Source organism: Nicotiana sylvestris, chromosome 10, assembly GCF_000393655.2.
Source record: "Nicotiana sylvestris chromosome 10, ASM39365v2, whole genome shotgun sequence".
NCBI classification, from domain to species: Eukaryota; Viridiplantae; Streptophyta; class Magnoliopsida; order Solanales; family Solanaceae; genus Nicotiana; species Nicotiana sylvestris.
The window spans coordinates 7,128,060-7,142,237 of NC_091066.1; the positions used below are offsets into that span (position 1 = coordinate 7,128,060).

General features: G+C 34.6%; 1 protein-coding gene and 1 pseudogene across 1 annotated transcript; both read right to left on the reverse strand.

Annotated features, from left to right (window-relative positions):
- Window positions 1-1,598: 1,598 nt before the first annotated feature.
- LOC104225039 (putative disease resistance protein At1g50180) lies at window positions 1,599-5,264 on the reverse strand (annotated as a pseudogene).
- A 1,377-nt stretch (window positions 5,265-6,641) lies between these two features.
- LOC104225038 (dihydrolipoyl dehydrogenase, mitochondrial) lies at window positions 6,642-13,126 on the reverse strand. The gene is made up of 2 exons (XM_009776799.2): window positions 12,730-13,126; window positions 6,642-8,314 (listed from the first exon to the last, which is right to left on the reverse strand). Exons 1-2 carry the CDS (start codon window positions 12,991-12,993, stop codon window positions 7,064-7,066), a joined length of 1,515 nt encoding a protein of 504 aa, XP_009775101.1. The 5' UTR covers window positions 12,994-13,126; the 3' UTR covers window positions 6,642-7,063.
- Window positions 13,127-14,178: the final 1,052 nt, after the last annotated feature.

A 14,178-nucleotide genomic window follows, 5' to 3' on the forward strand; every position in this document is an offset into this window, starting at 1 on the left:
GAGGCTTAAATTGTTCTAAATTTTTCAGAACATGAGAAGAATGTTAGGTTATTCATTTTTAGACCTTGCAACTTCAAAAATATTAGTGTCTCATTTACTGCACCATATTAATTCTCTTATAATGTAAGATTTGAAGTGCTTGCTTTCAAGTGTATCACAAATGTGGTATTATTTTGTTTAAAATAACTAGTGATATTCCTACATTTATCAGATGAGCAAGTGCCATTGCAACGCAATAAAATATCAGGTTATGGTTTTAGAATAGTGTATTACGTAGTTCATTATAAAAATGATAATTTTATGCTAAACTTATCTATTTTCAGGACTATGGTTTGTGATAATGATAATGAATGATATCTATGAAGGTACTGCATATATAAGATTAGCAAGTTTATTTGGTATTGTTGGGTATTTTTGATAGTTTTTAGAACTTATGATACAAGTCACATTTCATATGTTTTTTTTAAAAAAAAAAAAATGGGGTGAAATATGTTTTGAAAAATTATGTCCAAACAGATTTTCATCGTCAACTCAAATTTCACCCAAATTAAAAAAAAATTAAATAAATTTGAAAATCTATGACCATACGCTAGCTTAGTAAATCTTAAAATCTAAAAGAATACATAAACGTAAGATCATCAGACTAAGTGAGAAGTCATATAGGAAAGAGTAAAGCTAGTGTCACTGGACCTGATAAATGTGCAGATACAAAAATATGTAAAATTAATTTGACTTTAAACTTCCTATTTTACTCTTAATAAAATAACTTATAATCACGCAAATATTTGCTTGTTTTGACTACAAGTTTCAAAAGTCTTTCTTTCTTTCCTAAACTATGTGCCGAGTGAAAAACCACAACATAAATTGAAACAAATGGAGTAAACAACCTCCGGTCCTACCAAAAAACACAACCCAATTTCAATGGTAAATGATCCATTGAAAATGGTATAGACTACATTACCAAAATCTTTTCTTTACTTCGAATCAAGAATCCATCAGAAAAATGGATGTGCTATAGAAAAAACTGTTGTTGAACTTGGTGCTTCTACAAGAGCAGTTTTGGGAAGTTCATTCTGCAATATTATGTTATGCTCACCTGGATCATTTTAGGACGAGATCCACGGGTTTGTTTCTCAGGCTTTCTTGTTGAATTCGTTTAGCAGAAGCCTCAAGCTCGGGCTCACACCAACAACAACAACTCAGTGTAATTCCACAAGTGGGGTCATAAGCAATTTCTTGAACGGAAAAAATAGATGCTTTCATGGACTACTTTGACTTTAGGGATTTGCTTCAAGTCTAATTGTCCGATCAATAATCACCCAAATGGCGTCATGTTGCAAGACTTTGTCTTGCAATCCAGAGACAAAGTCCATGGCTATCTCGTCCCACTTCCACAGTTCCAATGTGGTATCTGAACTGGCTATAAGGGTCATGCTGGTCTCTGGTGCTCAGCCTTAACCAGCTGGCACATTAAGCATTTAGCCATGGGGTCTGGGGAGGATAGAATGTACGCAACCTTACCCCTACCCTGAAAAGGCAGAAAGACTGCTTCCTGGGGCTCACACCATTTTATCTAAATTAGTTGTAAAGAGTGGATATCTGCAAACTCAATGGGTGTCTATTCCAAATTAGTGCAGTTTTTAATCATGAGGAGGAGCTCAAGGACATGAAAATTGTCATTAGTGGCTTTCCAGTACATGAGATCAATCATCTCAATTCGCCAAAAATATCAAACGAGTAAATCCGCCTGCAATTGGACACCATTCTTCGCCACAAGCAGCAAAATATAAGAACAATTTACCTATGATGTTCACATCCACCCACCTTAGAAGAGTTTCGAACAACTTAAAGTCCAAGATTCTGAGTAAATTAACATGAAAAAGCTCTTAGTTGAGAGTAAAAGTTAAAGAAAAACTATAAGAACACCGAGTGTTCTCTTTTTCTGCATCTGAATCATCGAATACAATGTCATTCATGATGAAGAAGTTTTGGCTTTCAACGGCTTTCAAACACAGCTCGAATGTTAGATCATGAACCTTACATGATTTAATTTTTGTTTCATTCCTACGTCTCTTGCAGTCGGGCGATAAGATCTTGTAAACACTTATTCAGCCTCTCCTTTCAAGTCTTTCTCCATCTTCAGAAACCCCTCAGCCATCCATAATCTCACTAATCTCTGCACTGAAATCTCATTGTCTTCTGGAAAAATTCACTAATATAGAAAGCATGGTTTTAGGTCATTGATCAAGTGATTGTAACTCAAACCCAAGCACATATAAACATTGTTCATCAGGATCATTAGTGACAAATGACTTGAGTTTTCAACAACAATTTCCCAATCTTTTATTCTCCTTTCAAATTTGGATAGAAGCTTAGCAACCACAGGTCCACAACAATAGTTAGCGGTAACCCTTGACATTTGTCTACAATTTGCTTCGCAGTAGTTTCGAATTCATATGGTGTTATTTCATTTGCAAACACCACGCTTTAAAAAAGGTTCCAACTCTCATTTGGATTCATGAAGCCCATCTACAAAAAAAGATTTTATGTACTAGCATAACAAGCTACTTCATCATTACGAGCTCCAATTGGAACAAAGGTTGGGTTTGTTCTGGGAGCATTTGCCTCCTCTCGACCCTGAGGCCGTAGCAAATATGATGCAAGAGAACCGTAATCACATTCCCGATCTTAGAGATCCAGAACTATATTCGTTGTTTGTAAGAGAGTTGGCACATTTGCCTCTTCTTGACCTTGAGACTATAGCAAAGATAATGCAAGAGATCTGCAACCACATTCCCAGGTCTGGAAGAGACTGGGAGCATTTGCCTCCTCTCGACCTTGCGGCCGTAGCAAATATGACGCAAGAAATCCGGAACCATATTCGCGGTTTGGAAGAGAGTGGGTGCATTTGCCTCCTCTTGACCTTGAGGCCGTAGCAAATATGATACAAGAGATCCGGAACCACATCCGTAGTCTGGAAGAGAGGAAAAAGGCCCTTCTCCAGAAACGGAGGGAACTAAGTGCGCGGGTCGTCCTCACAGCTTCGAATTCCCAAAGAGAGTAGAATAGAAGAGTCCGTCGACTCTTTTTAGTTTAAGGAAAGGGTGGTCAACAATATTCGACTCCCATTGTTTTGACTTGGAAAGCATTGTCTCACGTCATTCCATGCACAAACATCAAAGATCGAATGGATAAATCATTGAACACTTCTTTCCGTATTGTTGTCTTACCGATACCTCCCATCCCGACAATCATGATGACTTTGGGTTCATCAAAGAAGACTCTAGTCAGATCTTCTAACGATCTTTCCCTTTCATCATCACGTCCCACCATGTTGTTCTTAATAAGTAGAATATATTTTGCTGAACTTGAATCTTGAAACAAACATTTGTTTGATGTTTGTTTGCCTTTATCTTGAATCTTTGTCGACTCTTTCCGGACCCGATCAATATCCTTTGCCACTTGTTGCAAGCTAACACAAAGCCTTTCATGTGCCTTCTCTTTCTGCATTTTATCATTTATCATTGTCCATCAACAACATTCGCAGCTTCTTTTATTTGTGCTACCAAATCAATCATTTCCCCAGAATCTTTGTTTTTCTCATAAGCTCTTGAGAAATATTTGTAAGGAGCTAACTAACTTCTTCACGAAGAGCGGGAAATTCTTCTCTGTGGTCACAAATTTGGATCTCAAGAAGCAACACTAGCATAAGCCATATCTACTGAATTCCCCTTTGAATGACCTGAAAGCTGCAAACTGCAAGAGGTCAATGGTGCTATAAACAACATGATTTGCGAAATTGCGAAAATGCGCTATAGAAAAGCATTAAAGTTCCACGATAAACTCTTTACATTAGGTACAATAAGTTGAAATTTAATTTGTTAGAATTCATGCCTTGTGAAGTAAATTGCACATATATTACATTCCAATTAGGATGTATTTTGTTTCAAAAGTGAAAGTACAAATGTTAACGTACAATTTTCAAATACTCTTGTCAAAAAGAAGAAAAAAAAAATACATTGACAAATCAAAACCATAACAATCTAAGAGCATTAGAAGTCTATAACAGTCTCAAATCGTGAATCCACAATTTCCCTGTTTTTACAACAGCAGCAACATTTCTAGTCTTATCCCACACCGTGGGTCTGGGGAGGGTAGTGTGTACCCTGTTTTTCCCTGGTTTTACAATAATAACATACCCAGTCTTATCTCACACCTTATCCCACACCGTGGGTCTGGGGAGGGGGTCTGAGTCCGGAACCTAAATATTGTCTTGTTGGACTCAAAATACATAAATAGGTGGGGGAAAAAACTTAGCGACCAAAATATGTAAAAAGCTTTAATGAACCACGTTTTACCTTAACGTCCCAAAAAACGTCCGTTTGGGACGTTAAGGTAAAACACATTTTAATATTGCGTTTTATATAAAACACCTTTTAATACCGCATTTTACCCGGAAGCTAAATGGGCGTTTACTTAAAACGTGGTTCAAAAGAACGTTTTACATAAAACGCCTTAATGAACCGCGTTTTACCTCTTCAAATATTGTCCCCTTCCCTTCCCCCACGCCCAAACTAGAACGAACCCCCCCACCCCACCCCACCCCCACCCCCACCCCCACCCCCATTTAAAAAAACGTTCCAGCGATCCCACCCCTCCATTAACGGCCCAAAAAACTCGAGTGGACCCCACCCGTCCCGTAAAAAGTAGATAGTGTTGGTCCCACATCCTAGCTAAGGCCTTCTCTCGTTGTAGTTGCATGTTTCAGAGTCAAATTTTCAACAATTCAACTTTCCAAAAAACATAAATCAAGGTATTCCGATTTAATTTTTGTCGAAACTCTTATAAAAAATGTATATTAGCACTCGCAAATCATGAATCCATAAATTCCCTGTTTTTATAACCCGTTAACATCTTGATATAACTTTTGTATTTATATCTTTATACATCTTCCAAAATATTGGATATATCCTAAATATAGACTTGTTCTATATAGATCTGTACTATATCTAGTGCAAAATGTGCAATTAAGGAGCTAAAGCTTTGATCAGCTACTAAAAAGTGTTCTAAGTTTAATAAATTGCAATAATTACTTTGAGAAAAGGGAATATGAGTATCAAAAAATAAAGGGGTAAATTTAGCACAAAAGATACAGACTGAAACAAAGATAAAAATGGCGTACCTCTGAGTGGCTGAAATGGTGTCTGCAATCTAGCTACCAACCAAGTTTCAAGAAATGAGATGAGAATAGGGTTGCATCGAGATACGTTATTTGTTTACATTTTATTATTTGTTTATATTCTTACTTTAAGCTCTCGTTTGGACATTTAAAAAATAAAATAGTATTTGTTCATGAAATTTGATTAATTATTTTTAAAAAAATCTTTGGCTCGCAAAATTTTAATTTTTTTCAAGTAAAATATATAGTATTCATACACAACTTAAATTTCGAATTTTTTCAAGTTTCAACCAAATCTCTATCCAAATACCTACTAAATTGTGTGTACTACGATGAAATAGTTTGATTTGATATAAACGCTCGATGGAGATAAGTATTTACTAGGTAAATGAATTAGGTTAAAATTAAGACATATAAAAACTTATTGAACTAATTAGACTTATTAGAGTTTAATTAGAGTGTTTGATATGTGTCATGTGGACAAAAGGTAATCAATGGTTTGGATTTTTTCATTATTCATGATAGTTTTTTTAGCATAAATATTTCTTAAATTTCATACCATTGAAGTTTGTTTCAGACAAAACAAATTAAGTGTGTGTAGTTGTACTTTAAATTTGTTTATAATTTTAGTACAGTGGTATTCTATTCCACTGTACACGGGCAATTTCCAATAATTCATTTTTTCTTTTAATAATGTCAAAAATCAGCTTAAAGTTTCTCTAACGGCTCAAAATTAATCAAATAATGAGCTTCATTACTTACATTATAAACTTGAATAGCAGTAAAATTTATCAGAATAAAATTATATTGAATCAGTACAACAAAAAATCACATACTATGTTAGAAGGCTCGTTTTATACAACTCAACTACAATTAAGAAATACTTGGATGCATTATAAAGAAATAATAATTAAATTAGCACTCTTGTCCATTTAAAGTTTAAGTTATATAAAGTAATTAGTAAAAATATTAGTATATCATTCCTTCAATTTGTTAGAACATAATTTTTGTCTTTTTGTGTTGCGTTAAAGAGAGGATTAAGGGACAAAGAATAATGAAAAAAATCCAAACCATTGATTACCTTTCATACACGTGGCACAATATCAAGCACTCTATTGAAGATTAATGGACAAAATAGTACTGGAGGGGATCCAATCCTGTAGCATACATAGAACATTTCAAAAATGTTTTAGGTTAAATTTGGACCATTTCCTTTATTTTATTGAAGCAAATTAACGGATTTGTTACTCCTAATTAATTAGAATAGCTGAAAATTTGTGGACAATGAAATCAGAATAAAATCCAATGAATTCAGTTCGATTATCACTGAGAAGCAATGTCCATAAAACAAAACAAATTTGTAACACAAGTAGAGGAACTATTTTAACATAATACATGTTAGATATTTGGGAAAATACGTAAATACCCCATGTAATTGCACGAAAAAATCATTTACACATAATTTACGGACGACCTAATACGCCTTAGTAATTGGTATCATCTACAATATCAACTTTCACAACAGCTTGTGCTAGTAATTGGTATTACCAGAAACAGAAAGTAAATGTTAAAAAAAATACTCAGTGTACACCTAAATGCCCCCCCAAACACCAAAACACACGCACACATCAACCATAAATTATCTTCCAATCCTTACAGACTAGGACTGAACTGGCATCAACATCAGCCGCATTTATATCAGGTTACATCTCATCTTTATTATGGGAAAAAAATGCAGAAGAGTATTTATATGATGTATTTGGGATCCCAAATAAAGGGGGAAAAGCGCTGCTCGAGTAAAGATGGCAACAAGAAGCCTGATCTAAGCATTCAAGATTCTCAAAGAAATAACAAAAACATGGGTCCCGAGTATATAACACAAGTCTACATGTGAATGGGCTTGTCATAAGTGGCCATGGCTGCTTCTTTGAGTGCCTCGCTCATTGTTGGATGTGCATGGCAAGTACGAGCAATGTCCTCACTCGATGCTCCATACTGCAATGCCAGGACAGCTTCGTGAATAAGCTCCCCTGCATTAGGTGACATAATATGGACACCCAATATCTTGTCACTCTCTTTCTCAGCAAGTATCTTAACAAGTCCCTCAGCATCATCGATTGCCTTGGCCCTACTGTTTGCGAGGAAAGGAAATTTGCCAACACGATAATCAACTCCGAGTGACTTTACCTGTTCCTCAGTTTTCCCAACAGAAGCCACCTCAGGGTGAGTGTAAACGACACCAGGAACCATATCATAGTCTACATGACCTTCCTTGCCTGCAATGAACTCCACACAAGCAACACCATCTTCCTCTGCCTTGTGAGCCAACATTGGCCCAGGAATGACATCACCAATTGCATATACCCCCGGGACATTACTGGCAAAACGTTTATTCACCAAGATTCGACCAGCCTTGTCAGTTTCAACACCTATTTTGTCCAATCCAAGCCCTGAAGTGAATGGAACTCTTCCAGCAGAAACAAGGACTACATCAGCCTCAAGGATAGTTTGATCACCACCAGATGCAGGTTCAAGGGTCAACTTCACACCATCACCTGCAGTGTCAACTGACACCACCTTAGTCTTAAGCATGAATTTCATCTTTTGCTTTTCAAGAGCACGCTGGAATTGCTTGCGAACTTCACCATCCATGGTTGGAACAATATCAGCTGCAAATTCAACAACAGTCACCTCTGAGCCAAGACGGCCCCAGACAGATCCCATTTCAAGGCCTATGTAACCAGCACCTATAACAACTAGTTTTTTTGGAATTTCTCCCAAAGCTAACGCTCCAGTAGATGATACAATTCTCTTCTCATCAATGGTTATGCCAGGTAGACTTTTGACATCAGAACCAGTTGCAATAATAATATTCTTGCCGTTAACAACGGTGTTATCGCCATCAATGGTGTCGACAGAAACTTCAGAAGGGGAGAGGAGTTTACCATAGCCCTTAACATAGTTTACTTTGTTCTTCTTGAATAGACCCTCAATACCTCGTGTTAAGTTAGACACAGCTTTATCTTTTTGCGCCATCATGGCAGGAAGATCAACCTCAACAGAAGAGAACTTCACACCATGATTGGCAAATGAATGTTGTGCTTCATGAAACATGTGGGAGGAATGAAGAAGTGCCTGTGCACAGTAAGTGAGAACAATGTTAAAAAATTAGACGTAAACACGAAGTATCAGACTTCAAAAAACTGACCACTAAAGCTTCAAGCAGACTCATTGGCAAGATAATTTGTCATAAACCTTGGGCCGTGATGTCACATTAACAGCAGCAAGTACCAGCGCTTGAACTCCCATGATTATGGGTCATCAAAAGACAAAGGGGAGAGACATTATTAAGTTCAGGTCATAAGACAAATATCGAATATGCACCCTATGGGTACAAATTAATAAATCTGTCACTAGGTTATAATTATATATAATCACCAACCAAATGTCCTCTCAGGAAAGTTAAGTCACTGCACTTGCAAAAAAGGACCCACTACTACTTCACATATAAGGGCATCAATGAAAGCAATGTTGGGCACATATACACCCATCTGCTAAGTTGGAAGCACGACCATGAGAAACCACTTTTAAGTAGCACCCTTCAGTAGCCTTGGGAAAAGGCAGAAGAAGGGGAAAAAAAAAAGAGAAAAGCTATCTGAAAATAAAAAACTAAAACTGGGACAGCGTGCCTTCTCATTTTACGGCCAATTCAAATAGAAAATATCCTGACAATGTGGAAGTTTGCAGTGAAAGCAGGAGCCCATAATTTTCTGTAAGATACATGACATCACCAAGTTGGAAATCATAACTTCAATTTCCCTTTCAGTAGTTTCCCATAACTCAATTCTCCTCCAACTGAGTTTCTAAGAGGCTCTCAGTTTCTTCCATGGTCTTTCCCACGAATTGCCTGAATCTGCTTTCCATAGGCCTAACTCAAATACTCTCTGGTGTTCCCATATCCTGGAGCTGTCTGAAGTCATATCATTCGGGGAACTAGTACTAGGATCCTCCAAAATCAATTAGCTCGAACAGGACTTCCGGTTCTAGTAGCAGTTGCAAATCATATTTTGTCCTAGAAAGGAAATTTGTTCTAAATCAACAACAACAATGTCCTTATTGATTTGTAGCATATGCCTAAGCAATATAATCAACATCTTCATAAATAATTTATAGTTTTTATCACAAAAAATGGGAAGAAATAATATAATCACCACAGAATGGTCAGCACTTGCATAATGTTTGGTGTTTTTTCTTTAACAACAGCGTGGCAGATCTACCGCACCTCGAACATTTCAGGGGTACCTCCTACCTTCCACCAACACAACTATGGGGTAGGCTTAGTGAGATAAGAAGAAATTACAAACAATTTTTTTGTGGTTGCAGAACTTTAAGCCTTTTCCCATGGTTTTCACCCACTTCACTGACTATTAGTCCACACCTTTGGGTGCATATTTGGTGTTTGCTTCTTTCAAAATTTCTTTTGTTAGCAGGCAGAGACAAAAGCATGTGCAAGATTTTATACAAGCGAGTTTGGTCAGAGATTGAGGCAGGCCACCACAGAACCTGCCAATAGAAGTGGCATCGGGCATGGCAAGCAGGTTTTTCTCTATGTTTACTCTAGGTCCTATGCTTTCTTAGGAGTTTTTTAGCCCTTATGTTGCGCGGACTCCCAAAACAGGTGCCGCAGCACCCGTGTCAGATTTTCCAAAAATACACTACTTTTGGAGGATTTAACACGCTCCCATCAACATTTTCGGAGAGTCCGAGCAACATAGTTTAGCTCTATTAGAGATTTTTATGCTCATGGAAAATATAGAGATCTTCTAATACTTTTTATTTTGATTTTTATTTTGTATAATATTGACTTGAAACGAATCTAAATGAAGAAACATGGTCACCAAGGGTTCATATAACCGACCCCAACTTTTTTGAGACATAATTGTAGTTGTTATTGATGTGTGGCCTAAAAGTACCATCACTCTGATTTATGAGACTGCTTTTCGTAAATTATAGTTGGTTAAAACAGCGTCATTTTACGCTAGCAATTTCATTGCTCTTCCATTTCCTAGTTTGAGACAAAAAAAAGTTACTGTTGGTAGAGAAGTATCACATTATCTTGACCTAGTTGAGATATACTCCAACAATTATTAATTAACTAAAATATATTACAATCTTTAAGAATTTATCAATTATTTAAATCTGATAACCAGACCTAAACTAACAATTCTAAACAACTCTTTCAAAATAATAAATTCTATTAAAAAACTCTTTGAAATAATAAACAGAAACAGCTTCCAGAAGTCGTATACAGTAAATATATCCTTATAAATAAGTCTTCAATCAGCTGCCAAGCCACACCACTAAGGCACATAGTACACATTTAATTCACTCAATCACCCAAGTCAATTACCCAACTGATGTTTGACAAACATTCTGAAGCCACAATAACGAAGTGCATGAACTCAATCCTGTAAAGCACGTAATTTGCTCAATGTTTATCAGTGCAATAAACTCTGCCTAGGTGAGCTTCATAGAGCTTCATAGAATAAACTCTGCAGATACTTATTTTCTCTTATGTAAAGTTTGTACTCGAATTGGATTATCGTATAAAACTTTCTTTATTATAGTATCTAAAGTTTATCTTTTCTATTGTTTATTTATTATTGTTTCTTTAATGCCTAGCTCACTTAGAATAATAACTTGTATGTCTTAATCATATTATTCCAATTAATATAAGTATGGAAATTGAGGGGAAAAAAATAAGTATGGAAATCGCCTTATGCAGATTTCGAAAGGTGTCTAATACGTTCCTTTTTTTATTTAATTTGAACCCTTTTTAACTACAATATCTTTTATGTTAATTGTTTTAATATTTAATATTTTAAATTAATAAAATTTTGCTTATTACATTATTATTTTTTTAAAATATGCATGAAGGTTTAATAACTAATTTTATAAGAATCCCCAATATTGACAATACATTACCACTCCATAATGTTCAATGCCAGGAAAATATAAAAATAATGTTTAATAGACTGCATAAAGAGTTGAAATTGAGAAAAAAAATATCCCCATGATAATATATTTCTATATTATATTTGAACTGATTTTCTACTCAAATAATATTTTTTATTATTAAATGTAAAGTAAGAACATATCCAGTATTCAATGTCTTCTTGTTTCGTGTTGGAAACAAAGAAGAGCATCCAATAAAAGATGATTTTAGTTCTTCCAGAACTCTTGGTTATCAATCCTAATGGTAATAGTAGTGTATTTAATAAGAGAAATATTTTCAATAATAGAAATATTTCTATCATTAGATTAAAACGCAATTTATGCAAATCACATGATAGAATTAAAAAGATATCTTAGCTAGCAGAAATGAATATGTTGATCAACTAAATAAAAAGTTGATTGCTGAATTTTATAGTAAAAACAAAATGTTTTTCTGCTTTTGACTCAGCAAAAAATGATATCAATAATTGCTACCAAGAAGAATACTTAAATACTTTAATACCAAATGGCCTTCTACCATACATGTTTGTTATTAAGTTTATTATTTCTTACATATATTAGTGTCATCGTATATATAATAGACTAAGTTAAAATTGACCTTCCATTGTATATAGGTTGATTTTGAAGAAAAATATGCATGTCATGCTACTGAAAAACATAGATACGCCGAATAGCTTATGTGATAGCACACAGATGGTATATAGAAGTTTTGACAATAACGTCATACATGCAACCGGTCAATGTGCTTCTAAGTATATTCGTATCCCTGAATTTAACTTTCGTCTTTTGAAACTAAGGAATATCCTTTTAAATTTGTGTGAAAATAATTTTTAGTATGTTTATGTTCTGCAAATATAATAAATAAAGCACAAGGACAAACATCCTAAATATTAGACTATATTTACCGCAATATATTTTCTTGCACGAACAACTGTATGTTGCACTTTCAAGAGGGGTATCAAGATCGGCAACAAGAGTTCTGGTTAAGGCGGAGCAACCAAAGCATTAGGAGGAAACATACACAAAAAAATATTGTCCACAAAGAAGTGTTCGTTAATATACCATCACATTAAATACTCTTAAATTGTAATACATAATTATTTGACTAACATGATAAAATTAATCATTTGTGTAAGTTTTGATGTTGTCCTTTTATTTTTAAATTCATGTATTATGCTAATGTAATAATATTATTTGGTATTTAGATGATTGTTGTATTATTATATATAAAATTCTTTCATTAATTAAATTGTATTGTTCCTTCATATAAATAAATATTTAAATCATCATGTGCCATTATTCATAGATACTAGTATTTCTAAAAACCCTGAACTTTACGAAGATGGAAAAAAAACACAGAATCCAATTCTAGATACTAAAGGTTAATCAATCAACAACACCTCAATTCCAAATTAGGTGACATCTTCTCTGTATCCATTCCGCATGTTTTAAGAAAATTTATCTTCATTTGATATTACTCTAAGCTCGTTTAGTGATTAAATGTAGAAATTCTAAAACAAAGAGCGAGAAAATACCTTAGAAGGAATACAACCAACATTAAGGCAGGTTCCACCAAGGGTACCACGTTTTTCGATACATGTAGTTTTGAGACCAAGCTGTGCGGCTTTGATCGCCGCCACGTAGCCTCCGGGACCACCGCCGATCACAACGACGTCGTTTTCATCGGATCCTGAAGCGTAGCCTCTCGTCAGAGAAAATGAATACTTAGAAGTGCTGTAGAGAAATCGGGATGATAAAAATGTTGTAGCCTTTCTTCTAGCTAAGGTCGAAATCGCCATTTTTATAAAGGTTTAATATCGGAATCGTGACTTCCGGTGAATTTTCCGTTAGGTTTTTGGTCAAAATTGGAGATTCGCAGCGAGCTGTTGAGTTGATGAAGACGAGCTTTTTTTCATAGTGCAAAGTTGATTCGCTCTTTTTATTTTGGGTGTGAATTTGCTGCGATGCAGTGTAGGGTAATACGGTGTAATTCTGTATTATTGACGTCATCGTATCCGTAATCTATAACGCAGCCAAATGTAAATAATTGCTCTCAAAATAATAGCAAAAAATATATATATTTTGTATATTTATACATTGTGTATGTTATATACAAAATTATATAAATTTTATGCATTTTTTTGACTGTCAAATATATATAATTTCTGGCGCTGCTAAAAGTGTAGTAGTCCTAAAGTGTACAAATCAAATACATTTCGTTGATATATTGATAGCTTAAGTTGCACCTACTACAAGCGTTCAATTGAAATAAAATCTACATGAAGTGCCTAATAAAAAAATCCTAAAACTTTTGATGTCTCCATATGCATTCAGCGTAAATAATAGTATAGAGGTTATATGTTTGGTTTAAAAGTCAATATAAAACTTATAATTCTAATATACGTTTACTTCTTTAACAAAATAGATTATTGTTTACCATTATAAAAGTTAGATTATCACTTTCATGTGTCAATTTATGTGGAAATAATCATTATTTATATTCTTATTTCACATTTTTTGCGTGTAAAATATTTCCTCCATAACTATATGAGTGATACTTGCGATGAAAAGCAAAACAACAACTAAATATTATTACTGGTGCTGATTTTTATATGAAGATTGTACTCTCCTTACCTTACCAACCAAAATAGCCAGAGTCAATAGATGAATATTTAAGTATGGAGGGATATCTTTTTCATGAAAAGATCTTACTTGAAAAACCCTCTTCGTAAAAATGCTTTACGTGAAAAATACTTTCCATGTTAAAAGATTTTCTAGGTCATTTCTCAAATGTTTGATTAAGGTATAAAAGTATGTGACACGTAGTAATTGCACAATTTATTTATTATTTTCCAAATCGACTCATTAATTTTCTTTAAAATCAAACCGCATAGAGGTATACAAAAAGCTTTTAAGTGCAATATAAACAAACATTGAAAATACCCTATTTGGCTTGCTTATATTCGATCATTTACCTATAAGGC